Source organism: Nerophis lumbriciformis, linkage group LG19, assembly GCF_033978685.3.
Source record: "Nerophis lumbriciformis linkage group LG19, RoL_Nlum_v2.1, whole genome shotgun sequence".
NCBI classification, from domain to species: Eukaryota; Metazoa; Chordata; class Actinopteri; order Syngnathiformes; family Syngnathidae; genus Nerophis; species Nerophis lumbriciformis.
In genome coordinates this window covers 1,900,405-1,915,798 of record NC_084566.2, presented here as the reverse complement: position 1 = coordinate 1,915,798, position 15,394 = coordinate 1,900,405, and the positions used below count along the sequence as shown (strand labels likewise).

Here is a 15,394-nt window from a genome sequence, read left to right as displayed (position 1 = left end):
ACAAATGAGGCATAATGATGCAATATGTACATACAGCTAGCCTAAATAGCATGTTAGTATCGATTAGCTTGCAGTCATGGATTGACCAAATATGCCTGATAAGCACTCCAGCATATCAATAAAATCAACAAAGCTCACCTTTGTGCATTCACGCACAAAGGTGAATGCACAAGGGTGGACAAAATAAGACAAAGAAGGAGTGGCATACAACACGTCTTTCTGTGGCAGCACCAGAGAAAGTTGTACATGTAAACAAACTACGATGAGTTCAAGGATCGCTGAAATTAGTAGGACAAAGCCAAATACTCTCATCAGTGAAGCATGTATAACATAAACAATGGGATTTCTAACAATTAGGAAGATTTGTGTCATGTTTGTTCTCCTATAGAAAATATATTAAAACAAAAAAAATAATTTTTTTCTTCATCTTTTTCCATTTTCACACATCTCTAAAAGAGGTCCAGGGAGCCACTAGGGCGGCGCAAAAGGGCCGCATGCGGCTCTAAAGCCGTGGGTTGCTGACCCCCGCTTTAAATCTACAATGTCTCATAAAGCAACTGAGACAAAAGGGGTGCAGTACCTGGCAGCAACCAGCAGAGGTGCTGTTGATTCAGTCTCAGCGAGCTTGCTCTCGAAAGAAGAACAACATGACATCAACTGAGGCTTATTTTTTTCTGGCATCTCTATCATGCTCAATACTATTCTGATCACCCCCCCCCCCCCCCCCCCCCCCCCCCCCCCCCCCCCCCCCCCCCCCCCCCCCCCAGGATGATGCAAAAGGGGATGAGGACATTGCAACAAAGAAAGCAGCTCTGCTGGAGAAGAGGCTGAGGAGGGAGAAGGAGGCACAAGAGAAGAAGCAACAACAAGAGCTGGACCAGGAGCAGAAAAAGGAAGCAGCACGGTGTGTCTCCTTATTATTATATTTTTATTTCAAACCATTCGAGAAGTATGAGCATAATTAGATATATTACTATATGACAATAGGTCTGTGTTACTTTTCCGTCAAGTGATTTCTTCCCGTAAGTGAAAACCAGTGGTGGTCAACCAAGCTAAGCTGGCTGTTGTACAGCAAGCATCTGAGTACATAAGGGGGCCCATATCTTCCTGCAAAAAGCACATTTGAGTAAAAAAATCAAACTATGCAATGGAATGGATCCCTCTACTTTAGCAAAAAAAAAAGATTTGTCGAGTGATGAAGGATTATTTGTCGGTGGAGTTCCAAACAAACAAATTGAACTATCGTGTGCTCCAGACATCATTCCACACAACAAAACCGATGAAAACTTGGAAAAGTCAGGAGGTCTACAACTTATTTGTGTGTGACTGGGTCAAAGACATTGGTAACAAGACTCCCCCGGATAAATATGCATCGTTTTGGCTCGGGTGAGGTTGCATTTCATGATTTAACTTCGCGTCTACCGCCATGTTTGTTGCTGTTGCACGCGCTGTTTGAGAGTATGTGTGTTTTTACCGTCTTTATCAAAATACAGCTATAGATGTCAATTGAGGTGGGAATCTTTGGCCACCTCACGATTCGATTACGATTACGATTCAAGAGCTACGATTAGATTAAAAATTGATTATTGATGGACCTTTGATTTATGTATATTGATGCCGTTTTAAATTTCTTTTCGTTTCACTAAATAAGCGTTTATCAATTGAAACTTTGAAAAAACAATTAATTTGTAATAAGAAACAATTCTCACATTTATTAAATTAATGAAAATGTGTGCAAAACCGGACCATAAAGGAGCTGGTCGGATCACTCAGTGAAGTGGCTTGCTGCAGTCAGCCAAATTTTAGAACCGTCTGCAGTACTTTATTTACAATAAATAAATCGATTATCGATTATTGACGTTTACTAATCGATTCCATAATCGTCCATGTTCAAATTGCGAGGAGTAATACATGCTGACGACATTACTGTAAGATACGTAGTGACTGTAATTATGTTACTTATGCCCTAGCATATACACACACACAATTATATATATATATATATATATATATATATATATATACAGTACAGGTCAAAAGTTTGGACACACTTCTCATTCAAAGCGTTTTCTTTATTTTCATGACTATTTACATTGTAGATTGTCACATCAAAACTATGAATGAACACATGTGGAGTTATGTACTTCACAAAAAAAGGTGAAATAACTGAAAACATGTTTTATATTGTAGTTTCTTCAAAATAACCTCCCTTTGTTCTGATTACTGCTTTGCACACTCTCTGCATTCTCTCCATGAGCTTCAAGATGTAGTCACCTGAAATGGTTTTCACTTCACATTTGATGTCTTCAGTGACAATCTACAATGTAAATAGTCCTGAAAATAAAGAAAACACATTGAATGAGAAGGGGTGTCCAAACTTTTGGCCTGTACTCTATATGTATGTATATATATATATATATATATATATATATATATATATATATATATATATATATATATATATATATATATATATATATAAATACACTTGTAGTGTGTATATTGTACATATTACATATTGTTATGAAGGTGTCTATTACTACATTATATATGTACTTGCAGTGTGTATATTGTACTTAGTACATATTGTTATGAAGGTGTCTGTTACTACATTACATATATACTTGCAGTGTGTATATTGTACATAGTACATATTGTTTTGAAGGTGTCTGTTACTACATTATATATATACTTGCAGTGTGTATATTGTACATAGTACATATTGTTATGAAGGTGTCTGTTACTACATTATATATATACTTGCAGTGTGTATATAAAACATATTACATATTGTAATGAACATGTCTGTTTTATATATATATATATATATATATATATATATGTCTTAATAAGGTTATCCAAAAAATAGTGCTCGATACCGTAGTAGAGCGCAATATATGTATGTGTGGGGGGAAAAAAATCACAAGACTATTTCATCTCTACAGGCCTGTTTCATGAGGGGGGGTTCCCTCAATCATCAGGAGATTTTAATGGGAGCATTCACATACCATGGATTATATAGGGCACAGAGTGGGTGGGTACAGGCTGGTGTAGGGGCGTGGTGATTGGCTCATGTGTTACCTAGGAGGTGTTTCCGTCTGCGGCGGCATGCTGTTACAATTTCGCTGCGCTTGTTGAGGGATGACAGGTCTGGCCGGCAAATAATAAACAGTTTTTCTTTCAAGCATAGGTTGCATCTTTTATTACCACTATTGTAAGGTGTGCTGGATGCAAGAATTTGCCATGTTATTGAATATTCATCATTATTGTCTTTGAGGTCCCAAATGTGTTTGCTGAGTTCTGTGGTATTCCGCAGGTTTTGGTTCCTGAAAGAAGCCTTGTGATTGTTCCATCTGGTTTTGAACTCTCCTTCAGTTAATCCTACATATGTGTCGGATGTGTTAATGTCCTTGCGTGTTACCTTAGATTGGTAGACAACTGATGTTTGTAAGCACCCCCCGTTGAGAGGGCAATCAGGTTTCTTTGGACAGTTGCAACCTTTGTTGGTTTTGGAGTCGCTCTGTCCGGGGGCCGACGGCTCATTTGCAATTGTTTTGTTGTGGTTTGAGATGATTTGTCGTATATTGTTCATGCAGCTGTAGCTCAATTTGATGTTGTTCTTGTTGAATACTTTTCTTAGGTTGTTGTCTTTGGAATACCACAGAACTCAGCAAACACATTTGGGACCTCAAAGACAATAATGTTGAATATTCAATAACATGGCAAATTCTTGCATCCAGCACACCTTACAATAGTGGTAATAAAAGATGCAACCTATGCTTGAAAGAAAAACTGTTTATTATTTACCGGCCAGACCTGTCATCCCTCAACAAGCGCAGCGAAATTGTAACAGCATGCCGCCACAGACGGAAACACCTCCTAGGTAACACATGAGCCAATCACCACGCCCCTACACCAGCCTGTACCCACCCACTCTGTGCCCTATATAATCCATGGTATGTGAATGCTCCCATTAAAATCTCCTGATGATTGAGGGAACCCCCCCTCATGAAACAGGCCTGTAGAGATGAAATAGTCTTGTGAATTTTTTCCCCCACACATACATATATATATATATATATATATATATATATATATATATATATATATATATATATATATATACACATATACACACACACACACATGTATGTATGTATCTATATACATACACACACACACATGTTTTAGATTGTAGATTTTATATCTTGTGTTATCTTGTCCTCTAGGTTGAAAGCAGAAGAAGAACAGCTGAAAAAGGACGAGGAGAAGGCAAGAAAGGAATACATCCGGAACGAGTATTTAAGGAGGAAGCAGCTTAAGTTGATGGAGGACATGAATGAAGTTGTCAAGCCTCGATGCGGAAGCCTCAAGAAGAAGCCTCGACCCAAGTCCATCCACAGGGACGTCATGGAGTCCTCGGCTGTCCCCGTGAGATTATCAGGTGCGGGCCTTCAATCACAGCACATGCAATGATGTGCAGTCATCCCTAACCTAAGTGATGTGGGTGTGCAGGCGTGCGTCCTCGAGGCTACTCGGTATCCAGTGTTTCTTTGGCCTCTTTGAATCTGACTGACAATGACAGCAACCATGCAGATAACAAGAAGACGTACAGGTGAGGACGTCACTCTGACATTCCTGTTGAAAAGTCTTTGTTGTGCTTTTTGGTAAAAAAAAACAACAACATTGATTTACTTACACTTTATTTCATACCTATTAGTGATAGGCATTTATCAAAATATTAATTTATAGACTATGTGTAAATCTTTTTATGTATTATTTTCAAATGTATGAGAGAACCCGCTAGAACAGGGCTGGGCAATTATTTTGACTCAGGGGCCAAATTTAGATAAGAAAATGTGTCTGGGGGCCGTATATCTATTTTTAGGAACACTAATACAAAACCTCAAAATAATGTCTGATTGAATGCTAAAAACTTTATGACAGACTGCCTGAAAAAACGGAATGGAATTGTAAACTTTTTGACTGAATGAGACACCCAGAATGTACATGAAAATAAAGAATGTGGGATTTACAATATCAACTATAAAACACTGAATATTGACAACATATGAACGTCACACCCCCTCTCCATCCACATATTTTACAATCAAGCGAAACGCAACAAAAATGCAACAAACACAGTGCATACTTGCCAACCTTGAGACCTCCAAATTCGGGAGATTGGGGGTCTCAAGTATTTCATATATATATATATATATATATATATATATATATATATATATATAAAAAATACTTGACTCAGTGAATTCTAGCTATATATTTATGTATTTTATTATATATATATATATGTATGTATATATATATATATATATATATATATATATATATACATACACATATAAATAAAATAAATACTTGAATTTCAGTGTTCATTCATTTATTTACACATATACACACACATAACACTCCTCTACTCATTGTTGTATTTGAAAGTGCAATGCTTTGCAGCCAGTAGCACAGCCTTTGAAGGAGTGGGCAGTGTAATATTCTGGGTTGGAGTCAATAACCAGGCGAGGTGAAGAAGTTACGTCTCTTTACTTCATACTTCAGAACTGACTCCCACACTTGCCGTCAGGGTGCGCAATACAACGTAAACCGTTGGCCAACCAAAAAGTAACCACAGAACACTATACCCAACATTCACCAGGAGATGGCAACAAACAACTTAGATCACTCTATTACGGGCAGCATCTGTGAAATTGAATTTGCAGGAAAGGAGTGAGTTTAGGGTTGAATTGTCCATCCTCGTTCTATTCTCTGTCACTCGTCGTCGCCATGACTGTCTCTTCTTCGTTCTTCTGCTTCGTCTCCTTCTTGTTGTGTGGGCAGTTGTGAACTCTCCAAAAGCCGTAGATGTTATGATGTGACTGGGCCGGCACGCTGTTTATATGGAGAAAAAGCGGACGTGACGACAGGCTGTTCTCACTCAGGTCCGCACGGACCTGGAGGGGGCGTGCCTTAAGTCCGGCTGGAAATCAGGAGAAATTCGGGAGAATGGTTGTCCCGGGAGATTTTCGGGAGAGGCACTGAAATTCGGGAGTCTCCCGGAAAATTCGGGAGGGTTGGCAAGTATGACAGTGAAATATGAACGCGTAGGGTAAAAAAAAAAAAAACACCGACAATCTGATATATGTGATAAATCACTAAGCTTTAGAACTTTGTTGTAAAAATCTCTTACCGCGTCTGTCCCTGAAACCCGTATTTCAGGCTGGCCGCTCTGGAAACACTCTGTGGAAACGCTCCCCACCCACACTGCTTGGTGCCTCGTCTGAGCTGCTGTGACTTAGATGACTATAGTAACTAGTATATCATGCAAAAGCGCAGATTCCAACCATTGAAATACTTTGTATGGTTCAAGACTTACGGTCATTTAAAGACATCACTGCACATCATAATGGCAGCTACACTTTCCGTCTTAAACATCTAAAACATTTTTATTTGGGAATGTCCGGTGGGCCAGATTGAAAAGCTTAACAGGCCGCATGCGGCCCCCGGGCCTTTATTTGCCCAGGTCTGCGCTTGAATGTTCTAAACTCCTATTTCCGAGCGAGTTACGTAAATGCTGTCTAATTATACAAAACTGAAAAGCAGGTGATAATTGGAGAGGTGATGTGCAGTATATCCTCTTGAGAACCAGCGTCCTCTGCAGTGGACATTGGTGAAAATGCATTAGAAGGCTATTTTCTTCCAAAATTTGTCAAAAGTAATTGATAGTGTACAATTGATAACAAGTGCAAAAGTGGTGCAGATCGCCCTATTTAAATGAGGTTTTATAGAATAGCGGCTGTCCCCATGGAGACACTCATTTCCCTCCACATTTATGACATCACATGGTCCAACCTGTGACATTTTGTCATGTTATTTGCAGAACACAAATATAATACATACCACCTTTTCTCGGCTATATAGAAGCGCGGTCTAGACAACAGAAGCTATTTGTAGCTTGTTGAAAGTGCGCTCTGGGAGGAAATGAAAAAAATGCATTACAAGACGTTTTTTTCATGTAGGATATAATAAAATATTTCCTTTATGAAAAAACTTAACACCATTAAAAAAATGCCAGCAGCAACCAAAACGAATCAATTGAATTTTTTAAATTAGCCCCTGAAGTCATCCAGCAGCAATAAAGTGAAGTTTAATTTTGACTGTCCAAAAATATAGACACGCACATAGACTAGAATAGTCTTTAGATATGTGCTATAGTGCTAAATGTAGATGCGAAAAGAGCGACCGTAATAATCATATATTCTGCAAATACATGAATACAGACACACTAAATGGATTGCACTCTCTATTTTGCTCATTTAAAAGATGCAAGCCTCAGCATATAGGCTTTGTAGATCATCTTTGCGTACTGTATTTTTCAGACCATACGGCGCACCGAATTACAAGGCGCATTAGAGGGGTCATATTAGGATTTTTTTTTCCACATGTAAAAGACTTCCTTGTGGTCTACATAACATGTAATGGTGGTTCTTTGGTCAAAATGTTGCATAGATGATGTTTTACAGATCATCTTCAAGCCACTTTCTGACCGTGTCTTCAGGATGACGTCTTTTCCCCGTCATCTTTGTTGTACTGGCATTCTTTCGCACTTCCATAGCGAGGCTACTGACAAATATAAGTTAGAACTGTACGCTACTTTATTTTACAAATGACAACAGCGGAGGATGAATGCCCCACAACAAAGAGAAACACAAGGAGCTTAATGACTGCGGCGCAGACTACAATGTCGGACACGCAAACATTTTCAGGACTTAAAGGCCTACTGAAATGCGATTTTCTTATTTAAACGGGGATAGCAGGTCCATTCTATGTGTCATACTTGATCATTTCGCGATATTGCCATATTTTTGCTGAAAGGATTTAGTAGAGAACATCGACGATAAAGTTCGCAACTTTTGGTCGCTGATAAAAAAGCCTTGCCTGTACCGGAAGTAGCAGACGAGTAGCGTGACGTCACAGGTTGTGGAGCTCCTCACATCCGCACATTGTTTACAATCATGGCCACCAGCAGCGAGAGCGATTCGGACCGAGAAAGCGACGATTTCCCCATTAATTTGAGCGAGGATGAAAGATTTGTGGATGAGGAAAGTGAGAGTGAAGGACTAGAGGGCAGTTGGAGCGATTCAGATAGGGAAGATGCTGTGAGAGGCGGGTGGGACCTGATATTCAGCTGGGAATGACTAAAACAGTAAATAAACACAAGACATATATATACTCTATTAACTACAACACAACCAGGCTTATATTTAATATGCCACAAATTAATCCCGCATAACAAACACCTCCCCCATCCCGTCCATATAACCCGCCGATACAACTCAAACACCTGCACAACACACTCAATCCCACAGCCCAAAGTACCGTTCACCTCCCCAAAGTTCATACAGGACATATATTTCCCCAAAGTCCCCAAAGTTACGTACCTGACATGCACATAGCGGCACGCACGTACGGGCAAGCGATCAATTGTTTGGAAGCCGCAGCTGCATGCGTACTCACGGTACCGCGTCTGCGTATCCAACTCAAAGTCCTCCTGGTAAGAGTCTCTGTTGTCCCAGTTCTCCACAGGCCAATGGTAAAGCTTAACTGTCATATTTCGGGAATGTAAACAATGAAACACCGGCTGTGTTAACCGGCACAACAGTCAGGGGGTGCATTCTACGGCGGGGGTGCGTTATCCGGCACAACACCTGCCGCAATACACCGCTTCCCACCTACAGCTTTCTTCTTTGCTGTCTCCATTGTTCATTGAACAAATTGCAAAAGATTCACCAACACAGATGTCCAGAATACTGTGGAATTTTGCGATGAAAACAGACGACTTAATAGCTGGCCACCATGCTGTCCCAAAATGTCCTCTACAATCCGTGACGTCACGCGCAGGCGTCATCATACCGAGACATTTTCAGCAGGATATTTCGCGCAAAATTTAAAATTGCACTTTCATCATTGATATAAGAACTATCAGACTGCGTGGTTGGTAGTAGTGGGTTTCAGTAGGCCTTAAAGCAAATCCCAAATACACAACATTAGGAACCAATAGGTAAGAAAAGTTGGTTTTGCATAATATTGCGAAACAAAACACCAGATAATATGTCTCCTAATAGGTGCCATTTTGGGATCCTTATACACACACCATAATAATACCTGTATGTTGAAGCACAGTACGCCTGACGACGGTAGCCATAATGCTCCGCCTTCCATAACGCAATGCGGCTTTGTATTTTTTCCATAATCGTACTAAAACTATCTATCCATCTATTTTCTACTACTTGTCCCTCTTAGGGTCACGGGTGTGCCTGGAGCCTATCCCATTTTGAAAAACTTTTGAGTGTGTAATGTTCTATATTCTCAATGAAACATCAAAGTTTTGACTTTGCTAGCTTGCTTTCCAGTACTTCCTAGCGTCACTTATTGAACAGGCGTCCAACTTGCAGTCCACATGTATCTCTTATGTGTGACTTCCATCTACTGGTAACACTTCATGGTTGGTAACCACAACCAGAATTAATACGTACATTAGGCGCACCGGGTTATAAGGTGCATTGGCGATTTTTTTAAATGAAATGAAAGGATTTTAAGTGCGCCTATGAGTCCGAAAAATACTGTGTATGTGAATTATGGGCTACATACAATATTGCTGCCTTTTTCAATGATTGATATGCTGGAGTTGTTTCCAATTTTACAAAGCTCTGTCTTTTCCCTCTATTGCATGCTTCCCTCAGAGGCAATAAAGTAGCTTCTCCTCATTTCCCCTTCTTTCTAAACTCCCCTAAAGAAAGAAAGCAAAGGTCAGTAGTAATACTACGTAGTACAAACCCTAAAACCAGTAAAGTTGGCACATTGTGTAAATGGTAAATAAAAACAGAATACAATGATTTACAAATCCTTTTAAACCTATATTCAATTGAATAGACTGCAAAGACAAGATACTTAACGTTCGAACTGGTAAACTTTATTTTTTGCAAATATTAGCTCATTTGGATTTTGATGCCTGCAACATGTTTCCAAAAAGCTGGCACAAGTGGCAAAAAAGACTGAGAAAGTTGAGGAATGCTCATCAAACACTTATGTTTAGAACATAAGCTGCCACCTTACCGTGGTAGAGGAGTTTGCGTGTCCCAATGATCCTAGGAGCTATGTTGTCCGGGGGCTTTATGCCCCCTGGTAGGGTCTCCCAAGACAAACTGGTCCTAGGTGAGGGATCAGACAAAGAGCAGCTCGAAGACCTCCATGACGAATAAAAACCAAGGACCCAGATTTCCCTCGCCCGGACGCGGGTCACCGGGGCCCCCCTCTGGAACCAGGCCCGGAGGTGGGGCACGATGGCGAGCGCCTGGTGGCCGGGCCTGTCCCCATGGGGCCCGGCCGGGCACAGCCCGAAGAGGCAACGTGGGTCCCCCCTCCAATGGGCTCACCACCCATAGCAGGGGCCATAGAGGTCGGGTGCATTGTGAGCTGGGCGGAAGCCGACGGCAGGGCACTTGGCGGTCCGATCCTCGGCTACAGAAGCTAGCTCTTGGGACGTGGAACGTCACCTCGCTGGGGGGGAAGGAGCCTGAGCTAGTGCGCGAGGTTGAGAAGTTCCGGCTAGATATAGTCGGACTCACTTCGACGCACAGCAAGGGCTCTGGAACCAGTTCTCTCGAGAGGGGCTGGACTCTCTTCCACTCTGGCGTTGCCGGCAATGAGAGGCGACGGGCTGGGGTGGCAATTCTTGTTGCCCCCCGGCTCAGAGCCTGCACGTTGGAGTTCAACCCGGTGGACGAGAGGGTAGTTTCCCTCCGCCTTCGGGTGGGGGGACGGGTCCTGACTGTGGTTTGCGCTTACGCGACAAACCGCAGCTCAGAGTACCCACCCTTTTTGGATTCGCTCGAGGGAGTACTTGAGAGTGCTCCCCCGGGTGATTCCCTCGTTCTACTGGGGGACTTCAATGCTCATGTTGGCAGCGACAGTGAAACTTGGAGAGGCGTGATTGGGAAGAATGGCCGCCCGGATCTGAACCCGAGTGGTGTTCTGTTATTGGACTTTTGTGCCCGTCACAGATTGTCCATAATGAACACCATGTTCGAACATAAGGGTGTCCATATGTGCACTTGGCACCAGGACACCCTAGGCCGCAGTTCCATGATCGACTTTGTAGTTGTGTCATCGGATTTGCGGCCTCATGTTTTGGACACTCGGGTGAAGAGAGGGGCGGAGCTTTCAACCGATCACCACCTGGTGGTGAGTTGGCTGCGATGGTGGGGGAGGATGCCGGACAGACCTGGCAGGCCCAAACGCATTGTGAGGGTTTGCTGGGAACGTCTGGCAGAGTCTCCTGTCAGAGAGAGTTTCAATTCCCACCTCCGGAAGAACTTTGAACATGTCACGAGGGAGGTGCTGGACATTGAGTCCGAGTGGACCATGTTCCGCACCTCTATTGTCGAGGCAGCTGATTGGAGCTGTGGCCGCAAGGTAGTTGGTGCCTGTCGTGGCGGTAATCCTAGAACCCGTTGGTGGACACCGGCGGTGAGGGATGCCGTCAAGCTGAAGAAGGAGTCCTATCGGGTTCTTTTGGCTCATAGGACTCCTGAGGCAGCGGACAGGTACCGACAGGCCAAGCGGTGTGCGGCTTCAGCGGTCGCGGAGGCAAAAACTCGGACATGGGAGGAGTTCGGGGAGGCCATGGAAAACGACTTCCGGACGGCTTCGAAGCGATTCTGGACCACCATCCGCCGCCTCAGGAAGGGGAAGCAGTGCACTATCAACACCGTGTATGGTGAGGATGGTGTTCTGCTGACCTCGACTGCGGATGTTGTGGATCGGTGGAGGGAATACTTCGAAGACCTCCTCAATCCCACCAACACGTCTTCCTATGAGGAAGCAGTGCCTGGGGAATCTGTGGTGGGCTCTTCTATTTCTGGGGCTGAGGTTGCTGAGGTAGTTAAAAAGCTCCTCGGTGGCAAGGCCCCGGGGGTGGATGAGATCCGCCCGGAGTTCCTTAAGGCTCTGGATGCTGTGGGGCTGTCTTGGTTGGCAAGACTCTGCAGCATCGCGTGGACATCGGGGGCGGTACCTCTGGATTGGCAGACCGGGGTGGTGGTTCCTCTCTTTAAGAAGGGGAACCGGAGGGTGTGTTCTAACTATCGTGGGATCACACTCCTCAGCCTTCCCGGTAAGGTCTATTCAGGTGTACTGGAGAGGAGGCTACGCCGGATAGTCGAACCTCGGATTCAGGAGGAACAGTGTGGTTTTCGTCCTGGTCGTGGAACTTTGGACCAGCTCTATACTCTCGGCAGGGTCCTTGAGGGTGCATGGGAGTTTGCCCAACCAGTCTACATGTGCTTTGTGGACTTGGAGAAGGCATTCGACCGTTTCCCTCGGGAAGTCCTGTGGGGAGTGCTCAGAGAGTATGGGGTATCGGACTATCTGATTTTGGCGGTCCGCTCCCTGTATGATCAGTGTCAGAGCTTGGTCCGCATTGCCGGCAGTAAGTCGGACACGTTTCCAGTGAGGGTTGGACTCCGCCAAGGCTGCCCTTTGTCACCGATTCTGTTCATAACTTTTATGGACAGAATTTCTAGGCGCAGTCAAGGCGTTGAGGGGATCTGGTTTGGTGGCTGCAGGATTAGGTCTCTGCTTTTTGCAGATGATGTGGTCCTGATGGCTTCATCTGGCCAGGATCTTCAGCTCTCGCTGGATCGGTTCGCAGCCGAGTGTGAAGCGACTGGGATGAGAATCAGCACCTCCAAGTCCGAGTCCATGGTTCTCGCCCGGAAAAGGGTGGAATGCCATCTTCGGGTTGGGGAGGAGACCCTGACCCAAGTGGAGGAGTTCAAGTACCTCGGAGTCTTGTTCACGAGTGAGGGAAGAGTGGATCGTGAGATCGACAGGCGGATCGGTGCGGCATCTTCAGTAATGCGGACGCTGTATCGATCTGTTGTGGTGAAGAAGGAGCTGAGCCGGAAGGCAAAGCTCTCAATTTACCGGTCGATCTACGTTCCCATCCTCACCTATGGTCATGAGCTTTGGGTTATGACCGAAAGGACAAGATCACGGGTACAAGCGGCCGAAATGAGTTTCCTCCGCCGGGTGGCAGGGCTCTCCCTTAGAGATAGGGTGAGAAGCTCTGTCATTCGGGGGGAGCTCAAAGTAAAGCCGCTGCTCCTCCACATCGAGAGGAGCCAGATGAGGTGGTTCGGGCATCTGGTCAGGATGCCACCCGATCGCCTCCCTCGGGAGGTGTTTAGGGCACGTCCGACCGGTAGGAGGCCACGGGGAAGACCCAGGACACGCTGGGAAGACTATGTCTCCCGGCTGGCCTGGGAACGCCTCGGGATCCCCCGGGAAGAGCTGGACGAAGTGGCTGGGGAGAGGGAAGTCTGGGCTTCCCTGCTTAGGCTGCTGCCCCCGCGACCCGACCTCGGATAAGCGGAAGAAGATGGATGGATGGATGGTTTAGAACATCCCACAGGTGAACAGGCTAATTGGGAACAGGTGGGTGCCATGATTGGGTACAAAAGCAGCTTCCATGAAATGTTCAGTCATTCACAAACAAGGATGTGGCGAGGGTCAGCACTTTTTGAACAAATGCATGAGCAAATTGTTTAAGAACAACATTTCTCAACAAGCCATTGCAAGGAATTTAGGGATTTCGCCATCTACGGTCCATAATATAATCAAAAGGTTCAGAGAATCTGGAGAAATCACTGCACGTAAGCAGCAAGGCTGAAAACCAACATTTAATGCCCGTGACCTTGGATCCCTCAGGTGTTACTGCATCAAAAAGTGACATCAGCGTGTAAAGGATATCCCCACATGGGCTCAGGAACACTTCAGAAAACCACTTTCAGTAGCTACAGTTGGTCGCTACATCTGGAAGTGCAAGTTAAAACTCTACTATACAAAGCGAAAGCCATTTATCAACAACACCCAGAAGGCCCGAGCTCATCTAAGATGGACTGATGCAAAAAAAATTAAGTTTCTCGGTTCGAACATTAAATATCTTGTCTTTGCATTCTATTAAATTGAATATAAGTTGAAAAGGATTTGCAAATCATTGTATTCTGTTTTTATTTACCATTTGCACAACGTGCCAACTTCACTGGTTTTGGGTTTTGTATATCAGCACTACTTTAGGTACTGTGGCTCTACTTTGTCATTCACGTGATCATTCTGCTTATAATTGAACACAGCACCAGTACTATTTGGTTCCTTCATTTATTTCTCCCATTCTTTCATCTGCAGTCGCTCGCTGCTTTCCTTTCAATGCTGGCTGCAATTCACAACCTCACAGAAGCCATGGCGGCACATTTGCTTTGCTTGGCTGAATATACAGTACCGGTAGCTTTCTCTGTCAGACAATGTGATGCAAGCTAACATCGGTTTGTCTGTTTCTGTCTGCAGGCCCGACTCTGCAGAGGGGTTTTCTTCGTGCCCCTCTGCTGGTAGTCGCAACGGAGAGAAGGACTGGGAAAACGAATCGACCACTTCCTCCAACACCGAGTACACAGGTATGAAACAGTCTTCATGCACGTACTTTTATTGCTTTGACACTTTATTGTTGCAATGCAGGACCGAAACTCTACAAGGAGCCCAGCGCCAAGTCCAACAAGCACATCATTCAGAATGCTTTGGCTCACTGCTGCCTGGCCGGAAGGGTCAACGAAGGGCAGAAGAACAAGATCCTCGATGTATGTTGTGGTTTGAAAGGTCCCATGTTATACTGTTTTTCAACCATTTAAGTTTCCACAAAAGTGCATTGGAAGGTAATCTAGCTAATGCTGGAATTTACACTGCGGGTCAATTCAGATTTTTTTGCCCACCTGTATCGGATTTGTTGATGTGTGAACAGTGCAATTCCAAATTTTTCATATCTGACCCAGGCCTCTTTCGTATGTGGAAATAAATCAGATATACAGTACAGGCCAAAAGTTTGGACACACCTTCTCATTCAATGCTTTTTCTTTATTTTCATGACTATTTACATTGTAGATTGTCACATCAAAACTACGTGGAGTTATGTACTCAACAAAAAAAGGTCAAATAACTGAAAACATGTTTTAGGTTCGAGTTTCTTCAAAATAGCCACCCTTTGCCCTGATTACTGCATTGCACACTTTTGGCATTCTCTCAATGAGCTTCAAGCACACCTGTGAAGTGAAAACCATTTCAGGTGACTACCTCTTGAAGCTCATCGAGAGAATGCCAAAAGTGTGCAAAGCAGTAATCAGAGCAAAGGGTGGCTATTTGAAGACATGATAATATAAAACATGTTTTCAGTTATTTCCCCTTTTTTTGTTAAGTACATAACTCCACATGTGTTCATTCATAGTTTTGATGCCTTCAGTGACAATCTACAATTACAAAAATAGTTATGAAA

The 15,394-nt window shown here is 43.7% G+C and overlaps 1 protein-coding gene across 2 annotated transcripts in view; it reads left to right on the top strand.

The window, feature by feature from the left end:
• The window catches only part of camsap2b (calmodulin regulated spectrin-associated protein family, member 2b), a 102,787-nt gene that overhangs the window by 84,235 nt on the left and 3,158 nt on the right, over positions 1–15,394 (top strand). Inside the window, exons 16-21 of one of the 2 annotated variants that reach the window (XM_061979744.1) lie at positions 768–904; positions 4,230–4,444; positions 4,516–4,615; positions 9,756–9,821; positions 14,419–14,525; positions 14,587–14,705. In XM_061979744.1, coding sequence (XP_061835728.1) covers positions 768–904; positions 4,230–4,444; positions 4,516–4,615; positions 9,756–9,821; positions 14,419–14,525; positions 14,587–14,705 — 744 coding nt within the window. The remainder of the gene's footprint in view (positions 1–767; positions 905–4,229; positions 4,445–4,515; positions 4,616–9,755; positions 9,822–14,418; positions 14,526–14,586; positions 14,706–15,394) is intronic. The other variant, XM_061979745.1, reaches the window with a different exon arrangement.